This window comes from Pygocentrus nattereri, chromosome 8, assembly GCF_015220715.1.
Source record: "Pygocentrus nattereri isolate fPygNat1 chromosome 8, fPygNat1.pri, whole genome shotgun sequence".
Taxonomy (NCBI): Eukaryota; Metazoa; Chordata; class Actinopteri; order Characiformes; family Serrasalmidae; genus Pygocentrus; species Pygocentrus nattereri.
Window position 1 is genome coordinate 7,401,181 of NC_051218.1, and position 25,011 is coordinate 7,426,191.

The following is a 25,011-nucleotide window of genomic DNA, read 5'->3' on the forward strand; positions in this document are numbered from 1 at the left end:
AACAGCTCAGGAACCTCCTCATTTTTTAGAAAAATCTACAGTAGTGGCATCCAAATGTAGCAGTTGTGCAAAATTGTAAACTAAAATGCACTTAATGTGATAACAAAACACAATTAAACCTGTTTAAATTTCTATTTTCTAAAAAGGCAACAATTACAAATACATGAATTCAAACCTCAAAGATTATCAACTTCTGACCTGATCCACTTTACTCTTCTTCTTCTTTCGGCTGCTCCCTTTAGGGGTTGCCACAGCGGATCAACTGCCTCCATCTTGCCCTATCCATTGCCTCCTCTACTTTTACACCAACCATCTCCACGTCCACCTTCACTACATCCATAAACCTTCAATGAGGTCTACCTCTTCTCCTTCTACCCGACAGCACCATCTCCAACATTCTTTGACCAATATATTCACTATTGCTCCTTAACACATGTCCAAACCATCTCAACCTGGCCTCTCTGGCTTTATCTCCAAACTGCTCCACCTTCACTGTCCCTCTGATCTGCTCATTTCTAATCTTGTCCATCCTTTTCACTCCCAACGAAAATCTCAGCTTCTTCATCTCCGCCACCTCCAGCTCAGCCTCCTGTCTTTTTACAATAATGTTGAATTAGTTCTAATCAATTATAATAATATTCAATAAGAATGTTATTACAAACAAATAATACATACATAATAAAGTTTGCTGTTCATTTATTCAGTGTAGTTTTAGAAATGATTTATAATCAAACCATGATAATTTAATTGAACTGAATTGTAGTGAAATTTGAAATTTCAGGAATTGAGTTGAATTATTTCGTACAGAATCATAACAGAGTTCAATCATGAGGTCAGAGATTTGCAGGACTGTCTGGATTTGCAGGACTGTCTGAATTTCTGAAATCTGCTGATGTTTGTCACGGTTGGCCCCTCCCGGTCCCGTCCATGTGTTCCTGTTTTCGTTTTGTAACTCCGCCCCTGATTGTTTTCACCTGTCCCTCAATGTTCCGTGTATTTAAGCCCTGTGTTTGCCCCTTGCGTTTGCCAGTCTTTGTATCTGGTCTTTGTATGATTGTATTGGTCTCTGTTTGATGTCTCGATTCTAGTTTTTGTCATGTCTGTCCCTCGATCTGTCCATATCAGCTACATGAACCTGGACTGTTTTGACCACGACCCTGGATTTGCCCATAATAAATCTCGCTTATCTCAGCGTGTGCGTCCGCCTCCTCGCTCCCCCTTACAATGTTTCAGTTCTCAGTGTTTGTCTACCAGAGGTGGACGAAGTACACAAACCATGTATTTGAGTTAAAGTAGAGACACCCAAGGTAAAATATTACTCCAGTAAAAGTAGAAGTCCATACTCTAGACCTCAACTTGAGTAAAAGTACAAAAGTATTTGCCTTCAAATGTACTTAAGTATAAAGTAAAAGTACTAAAAGATTAATTCTGGCTCTGATGTCCTGTTATCATTTTTATAACCAGACTGACGTCTATTAAAATGATCATAAGCACAAAACACTGAAGGTAAACAGTTTCCATCAGGGAGAACCGAGTGGCTCTGAAATCACTTTTTACACACAAGCAAAGTTTCAGTTTAAGAGTCCTTTGAAACTTAGTAACAAGTTGAATAAAACCTGCTTTAAACACAGGTTCACAAATAGGTTTTCCTTTACTGTATTGATCTGTAGGTCTCTGTTCATAAACATAAACTAACCGTAACTAATTTACCATAAAATGAAAGTGTTTGTATGAATTCAGAAAAAAGGAAACATGCCAGTCACGACTGCATATGTGTACATAACTTTGTGTAAATAGACCACAATATAGAATTAAGTTAATTCCATCATTTAGGTCGACGTATGTGCTCCCAAATTTTTATGCTGCTGCACTGACGTTGAACCGTGTGCTGCACTGAGTTGGTATGATGCTTTGTGGTTCTTTTGTTTTGACATGTTACGTTTTTATACACACAAAAAACTAAAGGAATGACAGATTTCTCAAAATGTAAAAAAGTAAGACATTTGACTTTGAAATGTAGTGGAGTGAAAGTAAAAAGTCGTCCAAAATGGAAATATTTAAGTACAGATACATGAAAAAAATACTTAAGTACAGTAACTAATTACATTTACTTAGTTACTGTCCAACACTGTTGTCTACTTTCATAACGATGCATAAATGCTTGTCTCTTTTACAGAGAGCACATCCAGGAGCCTTCAGAGGAGGAAGATGTGACCAAACTTAATGAGAATCCTCATCTATGTCTGACTCTGTGAAAAGAAATGAAACGAAACATTTGTTTCGAGCACATTTACAGTATAAACAGCCATTAAATGCAGTTTTTCATTTCTATGAGATATTTGTAAGGTTAGACATAAGGAAGGAGAAAGTTAAAAGGGAAAAAACCCAAAAGTCTCCAAAACTGGTGATCAAAAACTGAATAAAAGCTACAGAGAAAATGTGTCTCCTAACAATCACCTGGAAGAGCTGTTCAACCCCAAGACTGCCCCCATTAGATAAACAGCATTTAAAGCTTTCATCTTTGAGAGAGAGGAGAAAATCAAGCTGCTTCAGATCTGAAAACATCCACAGGTGTTTCTGTCCATCTTTCCACTGTGAGAAGACCACTCGGCGCTATCTATCTGGCAGGGTGATGGACAAGTCTGGTTTTGGCGAATGCCAGGAGAACGTTACCTGCCTAAAGCTTGGTGGAGGATGGATGATATGGGGTTCCTTTTCAGGGGTTGGTTCCAAGTCTTAGTTCCAGTTCCAGCTTCAAGACATTTTGGACAATCGTATGCTTCCAAGCTGAGTGGTCTTTAGACACAGCATCCATGATTTCCAAAAAGAATTTCAAATGTTGATTTGTTGGACCACAGGACACTTTTCCACTTCCCCTCAGTCCATTTTAAATGAGCTCAGGCCCAGAGAATGCGGCAGTGTTTCCGGATCCTGTTTATATTTCGTTTCTTTGTGTTTTAAGGTAAACTTGCATTTGTGGATGCAGTGATGAACTCTTTCACAGACAGTGGTTTTCAGAAGTGTTTGAGCCCATGCAGTGATTTCCACTACAGAATCATGTCTGTTTTTAATGTAGTGCTGCCTGAGGGCCCAAAGATCATGGCCAGCAAACACTGGTGTTTGGTCTTGTCCCTTACATACAGAGATTTCTCAGATTTCTCAGTCTTTTAATGATATTATGTACCGTAGATGATGAAAAGCAGAAGTTCTTTGCTGTTTTATGTTGAGAAATGTTCTTCTTGAATTGTTGCACTATTTGATGGTGCAGTCTTTCACAGATTGATGCACCCCTCTTCATCTTTACTTCTGAAAGACTCTGCCTCTCTTTATACCCAATCATGTTACTGACCTGTCGTCAATCAACCATCAGGTGTTTTTTTTAAGCATTACACAACTTTACTGGCCGTTTGTTGTCTCGTCCCAACATTTTTGGGACATGTTGCTGGCATTGAATTCAAAATGGGCAAATATTTTTAAAAAACTAATTTCTCAGTTTCACCATTTGATCTTTTGTCTTTGATATTTTCTATTAAATATAGGGCTTAAATGATTTGCACCTCATTGCATTTTGTTTTTATTTACATTTTGCACAGCATCCTTGCACTTTTTTGGATATGGTATATATGGTAATATACGGTATAGAAACCGTATCTAAAAATGATCAAATGTGCTTAAAAGTTACTCACTTTTTAAATTAAGTTTTCAAAGCCTCTCAGGGTAGGAACATGTCAGGAATACTGTCAGGTGGAGATTTAAAGGTACGGATTTATGGGTTTGAGTGTGCAGAGAGAGCTTGGAGCATAAAGAGCAAGAGATTAATTCATTCTACCTTTAAGTTTAAAGTCTGAGCTATACGAGTTTGAAAACATTCTCATGGTTACATAACATGCTGTTTTATAATATCACGAGGCCACATTTATACACTAAACAGACATTTCTCAGACTTTTTAACCTGATGCTCTGAACAGTAGAGTTAATGTATAAATGCTGGACATAGGTCAGCCAGTGAAGATGCCCAGACGGACGTTGCACTTTGACAAGCCCCCAGTCTTTATGTGTCAGACACATGGCACAGGTCCACCTAATGCTCAAAAACCGGTTTCCACAGACTGCACTCTGCTCTGCACTTTCTATTGAGTGTGGATCTGACCTCACCAAGGTGCTGGACTGAGTCTGTTTAGCTGTGGACTCTAAAAAGCAGGAATGGACACTGTCCCAAATAACTACAAAGAGAACTTGCTGCACATAGACGTGTGCTTGGACGAGCATGCTCCTCGAGCCGGGATCACAGAGCTGTTTAAAACGCTGAGGCCACAATGGAAAGCAGAGGATATTCAGATGAAGGCAAGTCCTGTGTTACCACAAATGAGCTAACACTGTTCTTCTTATTTGGCTGTTCTCTTACAATATGCAGCTTAAAAATTGCACAAATACATAGTCTCATTCATTCTGGATTTCAAAGGTTTATAGTAGAAATTAAATGAAATTCTACATCATGAAAACTGAAGTTGTTTTGTATAGAAAGTGTTTTGTTCCTGAGCAACAAAATCTCCTCAGTTACTAATTAATTTCTTTTTTGTGATCAATATTTCATTAACAAGCAAAACACAAAGAACACAAGAACGTTCAAATGAATGTTCAAAACGAATGTTCAAAAAGCAAAACATCAAAAGCAGCAACACCAGCGATGACAGCGGTGATTGTCAGTGGTGCAACCACACGAGGAAAAGACATACCTAAATAAATAAATAAATAAATAAATAAACTCAGTATACTGAGGTTTCCACCTTCATATCGGTTAGTGACGGTTGCTATGCCCTCCTTGCTTTTAACAACTCTCTCAGTATCTGACCAAGTACAGATTCTCCCAAAGTATTAGAAAATATTTTTAACATATGACCAAAAGACATCCACACATTACTAATTCAGTTCTGATCACAATGCTGAAAACAGCATACACTCTTAAAAAAAGATGGTTCTTCAGTAAAGAAAGTGGTTCTATGTAGCACCATCAACGTTGCATGATTAAAGAGTTCTGGTAAGGTCCTACCAAATTGATCAAGAAATGTGCTGTAAATAGTCCTACACAGAACCTTTCTGAAAAGAGCCCCAATGTCAAGCTTGCAACGATAGCAGAACCCTTTTTGGTGATAAAACACATTGTCCATCAATCTGAAGAACGACTTCAACGTGTAAAGAACCCTTTTCTAAAGAACCCTCTTTTTTAAAGTGTGCATATTAAGGCCAGGAATTAAGAGATGGTAGAGCAAAATTCTGGACTTCATTTGAATTTAAAAGCTACCTATGAACATCTTTATTAGAGCGGACTTCCTCCTGGTACTCTCCAGATCAAAAGAGGTTTGGTCTACAGTGTTAAACTTCATTTACAGTGAAAATGTAAACGTAAACAGAGAGGTTCAGAGCGGTTTGGTGTGAAATGGTTCAGACGTCTTTACAGTGGTGGTCACAGGAACCAGGCGTCGCCATGACTACAACACAAACATTTTATTTACCATCCAGAACCACCAGAGAACCTACACAAGTCTTCTGAGTTTATATGGAATGTTGATGGAAAATAGGGAAAAATCTGGAATAATAAGTTTTCTTTGGGGACTATTTTGCCTCACAGATCCCGGCATGTCTCCCTCCACCATGAATGGAGTTTAAGTTCTCTAAACTATCATAAGCAAGCAAAATGTATTCATATGGCACTTTTTACATCAGATGTTGTCACAAAGCAGCTTTACAGAACAAATCAGTATTACAGAAAGAAAAGAAAAAGAAAAGAAAATCCAGGTCCAAGCCCCCATGAACGTCGCCAGCGGCAACGGTGGTAAGGAAAAACTCCCTAAAGAGGAAGAAACCTTGAGAGGAACCAAGACTCAGAAGGGGAACCCATCCTCCTACGGTTGACACCGGATCGCAAACATTATTAGTATACAGTATTATAGTAAAGTGGGAAAAGAAAAGATCTGAGGGTGAGGACTGCACAGCATTGTAAAGCAAGAAGCTCAGTGGTGGTCAAGCCGGTCCAGAAGGCTGGTGAGCAGTGGCACCCGATCAAGGCAGAAGAGGCAGCAGCATCAGACGCACAAGATGGGCAGCTATTCAGCTCGGGAAGGACAGGAAAGAACAACGCAGTCAGTTCTGTAAAGAGTGGCTGACCACAGATTACAGTATAACAGAGCAGCAGAGACTCCGGCAGGTCTAGATCTGACAGGGAAGACTAATCACCGAAGGCTTGACTATACAAGTAGGTTTTTAGCCTAGACTTAAAAACTGAGGCTGTGTCTGATTCCCGAACATTAACAGGAAGATTATTCCAGAGCTGGGGGGCTTTGTATGAGAAAGCTCTCCCCCCTGATGTAACTTTATTAATTCTAGTGATCTTCTTGTGATCTAAGTAGGCGTGATGGTTCATAGTAGGAGAAAAGCTCACTCAGGTACTGAGGGGCGAGTCCGTTTAAAGTTTTAGGTCAGTAAGAGAATTTTATAATCAATGTGAAACAGTGTCTCAGTCATCAGGCAGTGAATTCATAACCATTTCATGTAGGAACTTTCTGTGAGGAGCTTTTAGAGGGGATGTCTGGTTCCTATCACCACCACTGTGAACAGTTCTGACTCGGTAAGTTCATCTAGAACAGAGCGTTTCACACCAAACCGCTCTGAACCGCTCAGTTTACACCTAAACCGTTTAATTACTGGTAGACTAATTGGGGTTTGACCCTTTTTAAATTTGAATAAGTCTGGATGAGGTTGCTATAGGACACAGTAACTGTTTGTTGGTGAACAGGTGTTTACAGAGGGAATCACCAATCGGCTGGTGGGCTGTTATGTGGGCTCGGTGGGGGAGGCCGCTGTGGTGCTGGTGCGCGTGTATGGCCGCAAGACGGAGCTTTTCGTGGACCGGAAGAGAGAGTTGGAGATGTTCCGGCTGCTGCATGCGCACGGCTGTGGCCCTCAGCTCTACTGCAGCTTTCAGAACGGCATCTGCTATGAGTTTTTGAAGGGAACGCCGCTGGATGACCCTCTGCTCACCCAGCCTGCTGTGTACAGGTTGGATCTACAGCTGGAAACAGCTGAATTTCTGATCATCTAAAATTCATGTTTTGAGCTCAAACCCACATGTTTTCAGTGTCGCTGTCTAAAGAACAAGTATCTCAACAAGTATTTTGGAGCATTTCTATTGGTCCACTCATCATGATCACCATGTTCAAATGATGCAGAAAACTAAAAATTGACCAAAAAAAAGGAGATAGATGTTTTTCTCTGGGCAGCAATAATATGCTTAAAAATGCTCTATGAAGTCTTGTCTCCATAACGAAACTTATTTTTGTAATGCGTTTGGTATGCAATGTGAGTGTGAGGAACCTTTTCAAAGTTTAAGGAACCTCTGCACAATATAAAAGTTATTTAATAAGTAAAGGTTGCTCCTTGAAATGTTGCATCCAAGCCAAGCTTAAAGGTGTAGTGTGTAAGATTTAGTGCCATCTAGTGGTGAGGTTGCAGACTGCAACCTTCACTCCTCCCTTTCCAAGCATGTGGTAGAACATGCGGTGGCTTACTGGGTTACTTGTGTTGGTTATTATACTCATGGCCATGCTCTAGCTAAAGCTAGCAAGCAAGAAACTGCATTTGGTATGCTAAATGACCTGTCCAGCAGAAAACAGCTAGGTCCAGCTAGGAAAAAGCCACTACTGATTCTTCTTCTTTCTACATTCTTATAAATGATGGTGCTTCAAGGGTTCTTTAGTAAAGAACTTTGTTCTTTATAGAACCATAGACACTCAGAGAGCCCTTTGCATGATTAAAGCAACATTTTCATGGTGAAATGGTTCTTCAGATTGGTAGAGAGTGTGTTATTTGAAAAAGATTCTGTATATGGTAGCACCAAAAAGGGTTCTGCTACTGTCACAACATTAAGCTTGTCTCCTTTTTGGTGCTATGTAGAATGCTTTTCAAAAAGGTCTATATAGAACCATCTACAGCACGTTCTATTTCAAAAGCGCTTTCACCATGCAAAGAACCACCTAATCATGCAAAGGGTTCTTTGAATGTTCATGGTTTTACAAGAACCATCTTTTGTCTTCCACCTGAAGCTACTGCAGCAACAAATTCAAGCTGCAGCTTCAGTGTGAAAGCATGAAATGCGCCCTCTAGAGGCAATGTTTGCTTTGTCTGTTCTGGGCTAATGTAGAAACACGGTGGCGGCAGCCTCTGCTGAAGAGGAGCCGCTCACAATGTAGATATGAGATAACAGTGATTCATACTTACAGCTGATAAACTCAGTGTATTAGATCCCCCTAAATCTTACACACTGCACCTTTAATTCTAAGCCTAAATGGAATCTTTAATGCAGAAACCCCCACTTATGTTGCAGTTTAGCCCAGGACAAAGTTTAATCCCACAGACTAAGCCTAAATCTGTATTTTTTCCTGTTATTTTTAAATGTAGAAGATTGAGTGTTGAATCACCATTCGCACTGCGATTCAATCCAAGTGAAGACCTAATCAAGAAAGCTGTAACACAGATGGATTAAAATGACCTTTGGCAGAGAAGAAAAAATAAAGCTTAAAGAAAGTTTAGGGGCACAACGGACAGTCAGACACTTATTATCTGTATAGAAGGACAGAAAACACTAACCTGACCCACCTGAAAGGCAACAAATCAGATTCCAGCAGAGTTAATGATCACTCAGCATTTTGTAAGACGAGCGTTATGTAAACAGATGATCAGTTAAAGGTCTGAAATGCATAACATGGGTTTAAGAACTGGCCTCAGTCTTTGTGAGATGCTCTCTGAGGTAGCAAGCACAAACTTAGCTAAGCAGAGCAGGCGTCGTTTCTTTAAGACAAAGCTCAGTTTGAGACAAACTTGTAGACAGTAGTGCTTACAGTGAGCCAGGCACTGGAATGCGAGGTTTAATTCCAACAGCAGCGATTTTTATCTCCAAAATCAGAACTTTACAGTAGAAGGAAAAACATACTTTAATTTTAATATAAGTCAATTGAACTAGACATTTAATTCTGAAACCAGACATGTCTTTTGGTTGATTCCTCATGAAATTTAGACACAATATAAAAGGACAGACATTCAAATTATGCTAAAACTGAAAAAAATGCCAAAAAGACAAACGTTTTGTTTGGAATTCATTAGAAACAAAAACAAACCGGCTGTCATCCCTGAAACACTAATCAGATACAATCTGACACGGCACGCCCCAATCAGCATCTCTCACAGGACAGTAAATGCAACGTAGTTGAGGCTGTGGGTTCCGGGCAGTGAGATATCCGGCTCCATGGGAAGGAGGGATTTGCCATCGTTGCTGCCCATCACTTGGATCGCCGCGTGGTAGCTTTTCATGAGGTGGTCGCCCACCTGCTGGAACAGAGGCATCTTCCTCCAGCAGCTGTGGAGCCGGACAGACCGAGGCATTTACATTCAGTCCACTTTCGGGTCTTCACAGCCTGTCCAGCAAATGGACACATACAGAGAGGGGGGGGTGAGCTAGCCACTTCTCTCTCAGGGTCGCGGGGGGGGGGGTTCTGGAGCCTATCCCAGCAGTCATTGCGTTTATGCTTTCATCACTAAAGGGCAGCTGGCCTTTTCAGATTATGTAAAGAAAAAAAAAGGAAAACAAAAATGACGATACAAGTTTCCAGATGATTTAAAAGTGCCTAAATAAATCTCTCCCTCAGTGTAGCTCAGCACAGAGTAGACACACAGTAGACGGTTTAAAACTCACAATATTGATCATACAGCGTAATGGAAAACAGGATAAAATCACTCAGGTTTTCCAGAGTGAAACGGTATTTAAATTATGATCAATAACACTCATTATTCTGTTAATCTGTATTGAGTTATGACCACTCTAATTTACCCAGTACACTTCAGCAGTGCTGCTCTGTGAGCTGCAGCATATGGAGTAAGCTACACCCCTAAAACTGTTGGTTCTTTAAGGGGCCTTCAGTAAAGACATCCACGAACACTCAAAAGAACCATTTGCATGATTAATGGCTCTTTGCATGGTAAAATAGTTCTCGATGGAGAACATGTCATATATGGTTCTATACAGCACCAGAAAGGGTTCTTCTATTGTAAGCTTGACATCATAACAATAGCCTACCCTTTTTGGTGCTAAAGAGAACCCTTTTCCAAAAGGTTCTATGCACAACCAAATACAGCACATTCTCAATCTGAGTCAATCTGAAGAACCATTTCATGCAGAGAACCATTTAAGCATGCAAATGGTTCTTTGAGTGTTCATGGGTCCATATAGTCTTTGGTAAAGAACCCTTGAACAACCTTCCTTGGTAAAAAGATGTATACGATGATAAGATCAACAATAACAATCAAAAATGAGTAAATACCAACAATGTTGCTGTGATAAATATTACTGTATGTAATATGAGCTTAATGTGGATCATCAGTACTTAAATATCATAGACTTACTACACGTTCCAATACAGGAGTAGCCATAATTAGGCCAGGAAAGGAGGAAGGCAATCCCTAATCGCGTAAAAACAGATTTAAAAATATGCTTTTCAAAATAATTGTCAAAGTAAGAATAAAAAATTTACTGTCACTCAACCTAAACCAGATATAAAAGACATCAAAAGAGTAATAACATTTAGGGCTGAATGGGGACGAATGAGCTGAGCTGCTATCGTGTGTATAAAAGCTTCAGCAGTGCTGTCTGTAAATTGACACCAACGCTGTGTTGATGTTCAGGCTGGTTGCCGCAGAGATGGGAAAACTCCACTCTATAAAGCCAAAGGCCGTATCGTCTCTTCAGCCGGTTCTGTGGTCAAAACTGTCCAACTACCTGAACTTACTCCAGAACTCTGCTTCAAGTGATGCTCATCTACAGCAAAGGTGAGAAACCTAAGCTTCAAGAGAGCTGTTAAGGCTGGAGACCTTTCCAGAAGTTTTCAGCCACAGTCTGATATATTTACACTGACCAGCCTTGTTTCTACACTCCCTCATCATTTTATCAGCTCCACTGACCATATAGGTTCCCTCTGTAGTTCTACAGTTACAGACTGTAGTCCATCTGTTTTCCTGCATACTGTGTTACCCTGTTCTTCAGTGGTCAGGACCCCCATGGAGCCCCATACAGCAGGTACTATTTGGGTGGTGGATCATTCTCAGCACTGCAGTAACACTGACGTGGTGGTGGTGTGTTAATGTGTGTTGTGCTGGAGTTTTTAAAACGTCAGTGTCGCTGCTGGACTGAATAGTCCACCAACCAAAAAGATCCAGCCAACTGTGTCTTGTGGGCAGGATCCTGTGACCACTGATGAAGGACTAGAGGATGACCAGCACAAACTGTGCAGCAGCAGATGAGCTATCGTCTTTGACTTTACATCTACAAGGTGGACAGACAAGGTAGGAGTGTCTAATAGAGTGGACAGTGTTTTAAAAACTCCAGCAGCACTGCTGTGTCGGATCCACTCACACCAACACACACACACGATATAGATATTTATTTATATATCATCTATATCTATACATACATCAGATGATCTATACATACATTAGATAGATATCTAAACGTCATTGTTAATTTCATAATGTTTATTCACAAAAAAATTTTAATTTTTACATTACACACACACACACACACACACACACACACACACACACACACACACACACACACAGCCAGAGGATATTTTACCCAAATTGCACATTTCTGGTTCTGTTTACTAGAGCATTATAAAAGGATTTCTAGTCATTTAAAATAAACCCATTTTTTGTACTGGGTTCCATTTAGGAAATGATGTTCTGAACATTGTTTGTCTTCCAAGTTCCCAGCTGGAGCTTCCAAGCATGGATGTTCTGTTGAAGGAGATGGAGAACCTGAGGAGACACTTAACTGCAGTGGACTCCCCGATTGTATTGTGCCATAATGACCTCCTGACCAAAAACATCATCTACAATTCCACTGAAGGTAACAGGAAGAACTTAAAACTTGGAGCAATAACAAGTGATTTAGCCTGTCGCATCACTCGCGGACATGAACCAGTCACAGGGCTGTGCTTTCGGCTTTTGTCTCACAGGTTAAATCTGAATCCGTGTGGAGTTCACACTAAACCGGGATGACTCTGTTGAACTGGTTCAGAGTCAGAGCTGAAACACATTTCAGGAGTTTAATGGATCTTGGACTAAAAGCCTTAAACCCTTCTGCTTTGAGTGACTCTAAAGCTTATGTTTATTTTATAAAAACCTAATGACTGAACACCCTATAGTATCACTACCAGAACAATCATTTCAGCAGTGTTTCAGGAGTGACCGTTTCAGCTCATTTTGAGCTCAGAAACTCAGTTCATGACCAGCAAACATGGCTTTGAACAGCTGTTCACACATAAAAATCATTAAAATCATTAAAATATTTTACTTTAAAACACTAAAAAGGGCTGAACTGCAGAAAACGTGTTTCAGTGGTGATATTCTAAATGATTTTCAGACTTTGGGATGCAGCCTAACTGCCTGCCCTAAAATGCAGGGGCGTGGTTAGAATCAGGCTATAGTAAATTTAGGGTTTATGGTTTGGGACAGACTCCTCCCAATAGAAAATACATGATAATAAAATGATGGTTGTATATACTTGGGTTATATTATTATATTAATATAATCACTGTAAATATCTAAGATCTGAATCATAAATGTTTAATAGTTTTTACTGGGGGCTGCAGTTTGAACCAATTCAGTACTTTGTGTCATTCTTTTTGGTTGTGTCTCAGACAGTCAGACCAGACACTAATATCTGATGAGTACTGATGTGTTACATCAGCATATAAAAATCACTGATGCTCATTTTTCCTATAGGTGCAGTAAAATTCATTGATTATGAATATGCTGACTTTAACTACCAAGCGTATGACATTGGCAACCACTTCAATGAATATGCAGGTGATATTTAATGTTTAATATTTCATTTACAAATTCTTTCCTTTAATAGCTCTGAACAAATCTAACGAGTGGCGCCATGTTTGGTTTTTGATGTTAGGGGTAAATAATGTGGATTATAGTCTGTACCCAAGTCAGGATCTACAGTGGGATTGGCTAACCGAATACCTGCACAGCCTGAAGAGCAGCAGTGGTGTGGATGCTGCAGTGACCGAGAGAGAAGTGCAGGAACTCTACATCAAAGTCTGCAAGTTTTCACTGGTGAGGCCTTCTCTGCATTTTAAATTGGCTGTGACAGACCTCATTACCTCACTAAACCACCATTATAGTCTACAAATATAACCCCATTTCCAAAATAGTTGGGACATTATGCAGAACACAAATAAAAATAGGATGCAATGACGTGCAAAAATCATTTAAACCATATTTTAAAAGGAAAATAGTATGAATATTATTATTATTTATTTATTTATTTTTTTAATTCACCCATTTTGAATTTGATGCAAACAACACAGTCCAAAAAAAGTTTGGACAGGGTCTGTTTATCCCTGTGTTTCATCACCTCTTCTTTAACAGCACTCTGTAATTGCTCGGGAACTGAGGAGACGCTGCTGTAGTTCTTTTCTGTTTTCTAAAAAGGATTTCAGCTGCTCATCAGTTTCAGGGTCTCCTTTATTGTATTTTTCCATTTAATAATCCTCAAAAAATGATCAGTGTTGACCGGTCTGGGCTGCAGGCAGGTCAGTTTAGCACCCAGACTCTTAATACGGAGCAGTGCTGCTGTAATACATGCAGAATGTGCCTTGACATTGTCTTGCTGAAATAAATCAAGGCCCTCCCTGAAAAAGACGTCATCTAGATGGCAGCATATGTGGCCAAAACATGTATATATCGTTCAGCATTAATGGGGCCTTCACAGATGAGCACGTCACCCATGCCATGTGCACTAGTGCCCCCCTAAACCATCATGAATAATGGCTGTTGACCTGTGCACGGATAACAAGCCGAGTGGTCTTTAGCCCGGAGGACACAGTGTCCATGATTTCCAAAAAACAAATTTCAAAATAGACAAAAGAACTTCAGGACACTTTTCCACTTCCCCTCAGTCCATTTTAAATGAACTCCGAGAAGGTGGCAGCATTTCTGGATCCTGTTTATATTTGGTTTCTTCTTAGTGTTTTAGAGCTTTAACGTGCATTTGTGGATGCAGTGATTAACTGTGTTCACAGGCAGTGGCTGTCAGAAGTGTAATGGGCTCAAAATGCAACGGGCTCAGAGATAATGATTTTTGTACCCTAGATGATAAAAAGCAAAAGTTTTGTTGTTTTATGTTGAGAAATGTTTCTTGAATTATTGCACTATTTGATGGTGCAGTCTTTTAAAGAGGGAAAAATATAAAGATAAATATAAACAATAAAAACATTTGATCTGTTGTCTCTGTACCATTTTTAATGAAATACAGGATTTAAATGACTTGCACAACATTGCATTTTGTTTTATTTACATTTGTCACAGCGTCCAATTTTTTGGAAATTATGTTGTATTTGCAGTTTGGTAAAATGTTCAATAGGAGGTTGGTTGCCGCATTTTTTTTTTTTTGTCAATCCAAATGGTGAATATTCAAATGAACAAGGATGTATCAAAAGCTCAGGCTGTCCTTCATGAAACAAGTGGATCATTATGTGCCATATTGGTGACCTTCCCAGCTGTCCACCTGTTATTCAGTGGTGCAGAACAGCAGTTCTGCCAGGCTTGCTGCCTGTTCATTAAAAGAACATTTGTAATGTTTCCTGCATGTTATTCTACACCAACATCACACTGGTATCAGAAGTGGGGTAACATCCCCAGCGGCAAGGAGTGGAGTGGCGCTTCAAACTCCTAGGCAGACAGGGACAGAGCATGACTGAAGACAGGGAAGGAGGCAGTGTGTTGAGGCCCAGCAGTGGTGACAGCTGAAGAAACAGCACGGTAAGGCTCAGTAGCAGATCCCAGCTTGAGGACAGCCAGCAGTCACCATGATCCAACGATATCTGGACCTAGAAAGAAAAGTGCTCCAGATGCTAATGGACCTGCTGGCTGAGTAGCATGGTGACCTAGTGGTGTTGGCCATGGCCCATCAGTGACACTTATCGGTCAGTAATAAACTCCTCTCTTAGCTTTGGTAACATCCCAAAAACTCAAACTAGCAGTAATTAGACCGTTGATTAAGAAAGCTAACCTTGATCCCTGCATACTATCAAATTATAGACCTAAACATCTTGGAAAAAGTGGTAGCAAAACAATCAAGTTCCTATTTGTATAGGAATCATTTACATGAAACTTTTGAGTCTGGTTTTAGGCCACATCATAATACAGAGACAGCACTAGTAAAAATTGTAAATGATTTCATTATTCTCTGACAAAGGAAGTGTGTCCTTTCTAGTTCTCCTCAATCTTAGTGCAGCATTTGACCCAATAGACCACACCATAATAGATAGACTAGAAATCAGGTAACAGGAATAACTCTTTCCTGATTCAGATCCTATCACCAATCAGCATCAGGTTGTTAATGTAAAGGGTGAATCATCTGTCCTCGCAAAAATATGGTGTTCCACAAGGCTCTGTTTTAGGACCTATATTATTCACAATATATATGATATCACTGGGCACCATTATCATTAAACATGGCATAAATGTCCACTGCCATGCCGATGACACAGTTATACATATATTTATTAAGCAAACCAGATGATAAAATTAAGCGAGACTGAGGAATGTTTTAAAGACATAGACTGGATGTCAAGTAACTTTCTCCTATATAACTTGGATAAAACAGTCCTGCTTCTTGGTCCTATAGCAGCTATAAACAAACTGTCTAACTCAGCACTTAAACTTAACAATTTCTCAGTTGCATCAAGCTTATCTGTTAAAAATCTTGGTGTCGTGATAGACCCCGATCTGTCCTTTGACACACATAACTAATATTCCTAGAACAGTCTTCCTGCATCTCCGCAATATTGCTAAATTAAGAAATACATTATCTCTACAGGATGCAGAAAAGTTAGCTCATGCATTTATTACCTCAAGGCTGGATTACTATAATGCCTTGCTGTCTGGATGTTCCAGCCTCAACAAGCTTCAGTTAGTCCAGAGCGCTGCAGCCAGAGTCTCACAAGAACCAGAAAGATCGACCATATCGGCCCAGTTTCATCAACCCTGCACTGGTTACCAGTTAAATTTCACATTGATTATAAAATCCTATTACTGACATATAAAGCTGTAAATGTACTCGTCCCTCAGTACCTGAGTGAACTTCTCTTCTACTATGAACCATCATGCCTACTTAGATCACAAGGTGCTGGCTTACTACTGGTACCCAGAATTAATAAAGTTACGTTGGGGGGGTGCTCTCATATACAAAGCACTCCCCATTTTGAAATAATCTTCCTGTTAATGTTCGGGACTCAGACACAGCCTCAGTTTTTAAGTCTAGGCTAAAAACTTACTTGTATAGTCAAGCCTTTGGTGATTAGTCTTCCCTGTCAGATCTAGACCTGCTGGAGTCTCTGCTGCTCTGTTAACACTGTAATCTGTGATCAGTCACTCATTACAGAACTGACTTTTTCTTTTCCTTTCTTTGCCAAGCTGATGAGCTGCCCATCCTGTGCGTCTGATGCTGCTGCCTCTTCTCCTTGATCGGATGCCACTGCTCACCAGCCTTCTGGACCGGCTTGACCACTATTGCTGTACAACACTGCAATCCTCACCCTCAGATGCTGCTGCTGCCGCCAATCATAAACTAACGTAATTAACCGCTGCCCTACCTGTTTTTCCCACTTTGTAAAATAATACTTTATACTAACAGTGTTTGCTGTCTGGTGTCGACCAGAGGAGGTCAGGTTCCCCTTCTGAGTCTTGGTTCCTCTCAAAGTTCCTTCCTCCTGCCCTTAGGGAGTTTTTTCCTTGCCACTGTTGCCACTGGTGACGTTCATGGGGGCTCAGACCCTGATTTTCTTTCTGCAACACTGATTGTTCTGTGAAGCTGCTTTGTGACAACACCTGCTGTAAAAAAGCGCTATATAAATAAACTTTGCCTGCTTGCACTTTAGGTATGTGCCACTGAGGTGGTGGGTCAGGCATCTGCTTCCTGAGAGGCGGTGGTTGAAAGGAGAGAGAATAGGTGAGCTGGCAGAGGATCTGAGCACGATGGTTCAGCAGGCATATCCAACATTTGAGAAGGTGATGCAGGAGGAGTTATCGCTGTGGCACTTCTTGTGTGTGCTGCTGCTGGAGGAACTGAGATGGCATGTGCTGCTTACTGCACCAGCCAGCTCTCAAGAGGCCATAACTGAGGGAGTGAAGGCTGAAGAACTTGTGAAGGAGATGCAGTGCTGTGCAACCCCTGTTTTTCTGTTCTCTTTTCTGTTGCTGGTTTCAGTGCTTTTTCTTTTTAAGGTGTCTGAGTGGAGTGGTGCTGCTTCTGTTGTCACCCCCAGTAGCACAGAACGTGAGGCTGTGCACTGTGAGGAGCTCCACCACACTCAGGAGGAAGACGCAGTTCTCGGTCTCTCTGAACCCGGCGCACCAACCCGGTGCACCTTGCTGCGGCAAGGACGTGGCCCTGCGGTACTCACAGGACAATGAGCATGGACACCCTGGCTACAGAGATTGTGGTGGAGGTGACATGCTCCTGCACACCGCACTGACTTTGTTTGGCCTGTGTGGGGTTGTCAGGACTAGTCAAGGGGTGTGTGGTGTTCCATAGGAGCTCAAGAGGTGTTGTGCTTCTGGTACAAGAGGACAGTATTGTGGTTGGAAATGTGCTTGTGTGTAGATTACGTTATGCTGCACTGGCCTGTGGGATGGTTACAGCGGGTGTTGGTGTCTGCCGTGTAGTTGTATGGCTATTAGTGACCTTCCCCAAGGTTTTCCCTGTTATTCAGGGGTGCTGGGTGAAGGTTTTCCCCTTGCTTCCAGTTCAATGAAGAGGGCATTCACCTTTAAGTGTAACATTTCCTGTGTCTGACTTGTGACACCACAATAAGAATAGAAATCTATATCGGATGTATCGTTTTGTTTGATGTATAAGAGAATTTAACAAAATTCATATCTGAAGAAATCAGTTATCAAATCACAGAATTCCACAAGGGCATACACAAACATGTTTTAGACCACAAAAAAGTGAAGACAGTGGCAACCATTCCAATCATCAGTGTGACAACCTGCCCCAGAAGGACTACCATTAAATGACCTTCCTACTGGAGGAATGCACAAACATTGTGCATTTGTTCTTAAGTGTGCTCCTGAGAAAGATCCTAACAGGTCTACGTCAGATTAATGTCATGCTCTTAAAGCATAGAACTGTTCTCACCTTTGAGCTCGAGCGTGTGTATGTCAAGGGACAGGGGGTGGTGGCCCCAAGCACGGAGCTCTTGGGCGTTTAGCAACTAGTTTGTTAATTACAGCCTTAGTAGTAAGTAAAATACTCTTTAGCATGAGGTGTCACTATGTGGGGCGATAGTGGATGTCAGGTTTGAAGCTGTAGAGAAAGAGGTGTAAAGACTGCTATAAGAAGTGGTTGGAAAAGAAACAGCTGGAATGGCAGACAAAGGAGACGCCAAAGGCCAGCATGCTCAAATAAAGAAACCTCTTTGAAAAGGGAAAACTTAAAAAAAAAAATAAAATAAAACACCCTCAAGCTCAAGGGGAAAATGGGCTTAGAATGGGAAAAATGAACAGCTTGTTCTTATAAGACCCTGATATGGAATCACATGTGCGAGCTGAGCTTTCCACAGTTCAGCTCACCAGCCTTACTGGATTTTATCTTTTCTTTTGATCTCTGTTAAACCTTTTGCCCTTTAGATTCTCATTCTGTTCTTTTCTACTCTTCTCTTTTGCTGGTTTCAGTGCTTTTTCTTTTTTTCTTCCTCTTTGTACCGACCTGAGCTATAGTACCATACCAGTTACCCCTTTACAAAGGTGCAATGCTGAGCTGCAGTTGGTGCAAACCTTTATGCAGCATTCCTCAGGTGCAACCAGTCAGCATTGATTACTGCTAGGGCTTCTGGGAGTTGGAGTTTTTGGAGCTGTGCCTAGCAGGTCTCCTGGCCCCCTCCTGGTGGCTGGCATCGTGGCCTGACCCATTACAGTGCAGATTCTTGCCTAAGAATAAATCCCAAATAAGAGAACACTGGTGAATCAGAATCTTCGTGAAAATGGAGTGAGTGTTTCTTCATAAGAACGGTTGGTGAATTGACCCTACACTCTTTCAGTAAGCTTATTATAAGGTATGTTCATGTCCCTCTCATTAATGCTATAAAAGCAAGAAAGAAAAACATCTAAGAAAATGTACTTTGTGGTATAAAAAAAACAGAGAAACAGAAACTCACCTGAGATGCAGCCCTAATCTGGAAACACTTTTTATACACCCATCCATCCATCATCTTCCGCTTCTCCGGGGTTCGGGTCATGGGGGCAGCATCCTAAGCAATGAGGCCCAGACGTTCCTTTCCCCAGCCACTTCCACTAGCTCTCCGGGGGGGATTCCGAGGCACTCCCAGGCCCAGATGCCCGAACCACCTCAACTGACTCCTCTCAACGTAAAGAAGCAGCGGCTCTACTCTGCGTCTGACTGAACTTCTCACCCTATCTCTAAGGGATAGTCCAGACACCCTGCGGAGGAAACTCATTTCAGCCTCTTGTATTCGCGATCTTATTCTTTCGGGCATTACCCAAAGCTCATGACCATAGGTGAGGGAGGGAACGTAGATCGACCAGTAAATTGAGAGCTTTGCCTTGTGGCTCAGCTCTTTCTTTACCACAACAGACCAGTACAGAGCCCGCATCACTGCTGACCCAGCACCAATCCGCCTGTCAATCTCCCGCTCCCTTGTGTTCACTCGTGAACAAGACCCCGAGATACTTAAACTCCTCCAATTGAGGCAAGAGCTTATCCACGACCCAGAGAGGGCTCTCCACCCTTTTCCACCTGAGAACCATGGTCTCGGATTTAGAGATACTGATTCTCATCCCGGCTTCTTCACACTCGGCTGCATACCGATCCAGCGAAAGCTGAAGTTCATGGCCTGATGTCCCCAATAGGACCACATCATCTGCAAACAGCAGTGATGTGACCTTGAGGTCACCAAACCGGACACCCTCCATCCCCTGACTGAGCCTAGAAATTCTATCCATAATAATTATGAATAGAATCGGTGACAAAGGGCAGCCCTGACGGCGTCCAACTCTCACTGGGAACGAGTCTGACATACTGCCGGCCATGCGAACCAAGCTCCTGCTTTGTTTGTACAGGGCCTGAATGGCTCGTAGCAAAGAGCCATGTACCCCATACTCCCGAAGCACCTCCCACAGAATAAACCGGGGAACACAGTCGAATGCCACCACCCCAGTCTGCCAATCCAGTGGCACCGCCCCCGATGTCCACGCAATGTTGAAATGGCGTGTCAGCCAAGACAGCCCCAAAACATCCAGAGCCTTGAGGAACTCGGGACGGATCTCATCCAACCCTGGAGCCTTGCCACCAAGGAGCTTTTTAACTACCTTAATGACTGCAGCCTCAATAATGGATGAGCCTATTCCCGTGTCTCCAGACTCTGCCTCCTCACTGGAGAACGTGTCGGTGGGACTGAGAAGGTCCTCAAAGTATTCCTTCCACCGCCCAATGACGTCTTCAGTCGAAGTCAGCAGCATACCATATCCACTATATACAGTGCTAGTGGCACACTGCTTTCCCCTTCTGAGTCGCCTGACGGTTTGCCAGAATCTTTTCAGAGCCGACTTAAAGTCACTTTCCAAGTCCTCACCAAACTCCTCCCACACCCGGGTTTTTGCCTTGGCGACGACTGAAGCCACAAATGAGCCATCAACTGTCTGGAAATGCCTGCAGAACATCACCAGTTACAAACGGACACCCCCTCAGACAATGGGTGGCTGTCAGCTTGCTATTGAGCTTAACACCTTTTACTGCAGGTTTGAAAAGCCCAGCTACACACATCCATTCAGCATAGATTCACACCTTTCTGTCACTCAGCCATTCATTCAGCCTGCTCTGAAGATCTGCAAAAAGGACGTGCAATGACTCTTCAGGAGACAAAAAGTGAGGAAAGCACCAGGACCAGATGGTGTTTCACCCTCCTGTCTGAGGGTCTGCGCTGACCAGCTCACACCAGTCTTTAGAGCACTCTTTAATAAATCACTGGAGCTGTGTGTCGTACCTTCCTGCTTCAAACATTCCACCATAGTACCAGTTCCCAAGAAAGCAACCATCACAGGATTTAACCACAATGTGAAGGACAACAGGTATTTTCAAATTATGCCAAAAACTGAAAAATGGCAAAAATGGAGATACAAGGTTTTCTTCCGACAACAGTGATATGCTACCATTCAGACAATGTCAATTTCAGGGAAGGCCTTCATATTTCAGCAAGACAATAAACCACATACTGCATCCATCACACCAGCATGACTTCGCAGAAGAAGAGTCCGGGCGCTGAACTGACCTGCCTGCAGTCTAGACTTTTCACCAATAGAAACATTTGGTGCATGATGTCATGAAAAATCCATCAAAGAAGACCCAAAAAAGACCCAGGACTGTTGAGTACCTAGAATCCCACATCAGACAAGAATGGGACAACATTCCTCTCCCAAACTCCAGCAACTGGTCTCCTCACTTCCCAGACGTTTACAGACTGCTGGTCTGAGGGCAGGCTACACAACGGTGGACACGACCCTGTCCCAACTTTTCTGAGATGTGTTTATACCGTCAAGCTCTAAATGAGTAATTTTTTTCGTGAAATGGTAAAATGTTTCACTTTCAGCATCTGATATGTGTTCTATGCTCTATTGTGAATATATTTGGGTCTTTGAGATTTACAGATCATTGCCTTCTGTTTTTATTTACATTTATTTACATTTTACACACCAAACTCTTTTGGAATTAAAGAATGTTTGGATTTAATTAAAGAGGATTTTTATTTACGTTGAAACAACATTTTTATATGCAATATAGAGCAAATGTTGCTTTATATTTCTGAACTGCTGTCTTGTTTTTGTGTGTAAATGTGTTTCCAGGCGGCTAATTTCTCCTGGGGTCTCTGGGCTCTTATACAGGCCAAACATTCCACTATTGACTTTGATTTCCAACGGTGAGTTAGAGTCTTTCTTAAATAAACGGAAAGACCCTGTATGGTAAACAAAGGAACGTCTGGCAGATTGAAAAGTAGTCACTACTGTGGAAAAATGTGAAATGCATATATAATAATAATAATAATAATAATAATAAGAAGAAGAAGAAGAAGAAGAAGAATCTTTATATACAGAGCACTTTTCAAGCAAAGTGCTTTACAGTCAGCTGATAACAGAAATTGAAGAAACTATGAGTATTAATTTAAAATAAACAATACTCAGCTCAGTAACTTAGTAACACTGATTAATAACTGATCACATTGATTTATCAGTCTACTCAGGCTTTAGCAGAGCTCAGTAATGCTGAGATTAATAACTGATCACATTGATTTATCAGTCTACTCAGACTTTAGCAGAGCTCAGTAACACTGAGATTAATAACTGATCACATTGATTTATCAGTCTACTCAGGTTTTAGCAGAGCTCAGTAACACTGAGATTAATAACTGATCACATTGATTTATCAGTCTACTCAGACTTTAGCAGAGCTCAGTAACACTGAGATTAATAACCGATCACATTGATTTATCAGTCTACTCAGGCTTTAGCAGAGCTCAGTAACACTGAGATCAATAACTGATCACATTGATTTATCAGTCTACTCAGGCTTTAGCAGAGCTCAGCAACGCTGAGATTAATAACTGATCACATTGATTTATCAGTCTACTCAGGCTTTAGCAGAGCTCAGTAACACTGAGATTAATAACTGATCACATTGATTTATCAGTCTACTCAGGCTTTAGCAGAGCTCAGCAACGCTGAGATTAATAACTGATCACATTGATTTATCAGTCTACTCAGGCTTTAGCAGAGCTCAGTAACACTGAGATTAATAACTGATCACATTGATTTATCAGTCTACTCAGGCTTTAGCAGAGCCCAGTAACACTGAGATTAATAACCAATCACATTGATTTATCAGTCTACTCAGACTTTAGCAGAGCTCAGTAATGCTGAGATTAATAACCGATCACATTGATTTATCAGTCTACTCAGGCTTTAGCAGAGCTCAGTAATGCTGAGATTAATAACCGATCACATTGATTTATCAGTCTACTCAGGCTTTAGCAGAGCTCAGTAACGCTGAGATTAATAACTGATCACATTGATTTATCAGTCTACTCAGGCTTTAGCAGAGCTCAGTAATGCTGAGATTAATAACCGATCACATTGATTTATCAGTCTACTCAGGCTTTAGCAGAGCTCAGTAACGCTGAGATCAATAACTGATCACATTGATTTATCAGTCTACTCAGGCTTTAGCAGAGCTCAGTAATTCTGAGATTAATAACCGATCACATTGATTTATCAGTCTACTCAGGCTTTAGCAGAGCTCAGTAACGCTGAGATTAATAACTGATCACATTGATTCATCAGTCTACTCAGGCTTTAGCAGAGCTCAGTCTGTCTGCTACATGTGTACTAAAATCTAAAATAGATCATAAGCAACTCTGCCTTTACAAAATGTAATTAGGACTGACTTGTAGCTCAAGTGCTAAAACTAAACAGGCAAACTTCAGACACCCGACATGCCTTGGCTAATCAGTTACATTTGGAGTAAGGAAGGGGGAGCTGTGTACATTTGAGTGAACTGTCCCTGTAATCTGTGTGTGGCATGTTTCCTCTCTCCTCTGCAGGTATGCAGCCGCCCGGTTGAGCTACTACTTTGAGAAGAAGGAGGAGTATTTTGGAATGAAGCTTCCTTAACACTGAGTTAGAGTTTGTTTCACACTCAGACTACAGCTTTACCTCAGAGACACAGCAACATTCTCCTCTACGTTCGAGCAGAAATTACCTCCAGCACCCATCTGACCAGCTAACGCAGTCTGTTAGCAGCTGATGTTCTCCATGAATGTTCTCAGGAACCATATAGCATCAACACTGATCCAGGAGATCTCATTTAAAGGGCCCATAGTCATGAAAACTGAAATGACTTTACTTTTTTGGAATATAAGAGTTAGTAGTATGCAAATATTGTTAAAGTGTCAAAACATACCTCAGTCCAAATGGTCCACATATGGAAAGTAACATATTTGTTGTTTTTGCGATGTCATAAAAACAATTTTACATACATTTATGTGCAGTATCTCACAAAAGTGACTGCACCTCTCACATTTCTACGAATATTTTATTCTATCTTTTCCTGGGACGACACTATAGAAACTTGGCTATACCTTAAAGTAGTCAGTGTGCAGCACATATAGCAGTAAAGATTTACCTCTCCTCTGAAAATAACTCAACACACAGCCATTAATGTCTAAATAGCTGGCAACACAAGTGAGTCCACCTCAAAGTGAACATGTCCAAATTGTGTCGTTGTCCCTCCCTGGTGTCAAGTGGCTCGTTAGAGTTCCAGGGTTCCAGGTGTGAATGGGGAGCACGGCTGTTAAATTTGATGTTTTGGGTACAATTCACTCATACTGCCTACTGGATATTCAACATGGCACCTCATGGCAAAGAACTCTCTGAGGAACAGAATTGTTGCTCTCCACAAAGTTGGCCTAGGCTATAAGAAGGTTGCTAACATCCTGAAACTGAGCTATAGCATGGTGCCCAAGGTCATACAGCAGTTTTCCAGGACAGGTTCCACTCTGAACAGGCCTCGCCAGGGTCGAAAAAAGAGGTTGAGTCCACGTGTTCAGTGTCATATCCAGAGGTTGGCTTCAAACATAGACACATGAGTGCCACTAGCATTGCTGCAGAGGTTGAAGAAGTGGGACGTCAGCCTATCAGTGCTCAGACCATACGCCGCACAATGCATCAACTCAGTCTGCATGGCCGTCGTCCCAGAAGGAGGCCTCTTCTGAAGCTGACGCACAGTTGAAGCTGAAGCTGAGCTGCAGTTCATTGAGGGAAACATGAATTCCACCATGTACTGTGACATTCTGAAACAGAGCATGATCCCATCCCTTCAGA

The 25,011-nt window shown here is 41.4% G+C and overlaps 1 protein-coding gene across 5 annotated transcripts; it reads left to right on the forward strand.

Annotated features, from left to right (window-relative positions):
* Positions 1-4,113: 4,113 nt before the first annotated feature.
* zgc:113516 (uncharacterized protein LOC541449 homolog) lies at positions 4,114-24,239 on the forward strand. 5 transcript variants are annotated; one of them, XR_001859106.1, is made up of 8 exons: positions 4,114-4,344; positions 6,794-7,056; positions 10,732-10,875; positions 11,811-11,953; positions 12,832-12,915; positions 13,013-13,173; positions 14,741-14,880; positions 21,982-22,057. XR_001859106.1 is itself a non-coding variant. In XM_017723491.2 (8 exons), the coding sequence occupies exons 1-8, from the start codon at positions 4,204-4,206 to the stop codon at positions 23,800-23,802; spliced, it is 1,080 nt and encodes a 359-aa protein (XP_017578980.1). In that variant the 5' UTR covers positions 4,114-4,203; the 3' UTR covers positions 23,803-24,239. The 5 variants fall into 5 exon arrangements, 2 of the variants coding, with proteins under 2 accessions (XP_017578980.1, XP_017578981.1); XR_001859108.1 differs by having other exon boundaries at positions 14,744-14,880; XR_001859107.1 differs by lacking the exon at positions 21,982-22,057 and adding an exon at positions 16,537-16,576.
* Positions 24,240-25,011: the final 772 nt, after the last annotated feature.

What these genes read in the sequence shown, in the direction of transcription:
- zgc:113516 (XM_017723491.2), top strand. Translation starts at nt 4,204, where the DNA reads ATGGACACTGTCCCAAATAACTACAAAGAGAACTTGCTGCACATAGAC. An exon ending in ACCCAGCCTGCTGTGTACAG is followed by an intron (nt 7,057 to 10,731) that starts GTTGGATCTACA and finishes GTTGATGTTCAG; the next exon opens with GCTGGTTGCCGCAGAGATGG. An exon ending in CCACTTCAATGAATATGCAG is followed by an intron (nt 12,916 to 13,012) that starts GTGATATTTAAT and finishes TTTTGATGTTAG; the next exon opens with GGGTAAATAATGTGGATTAT.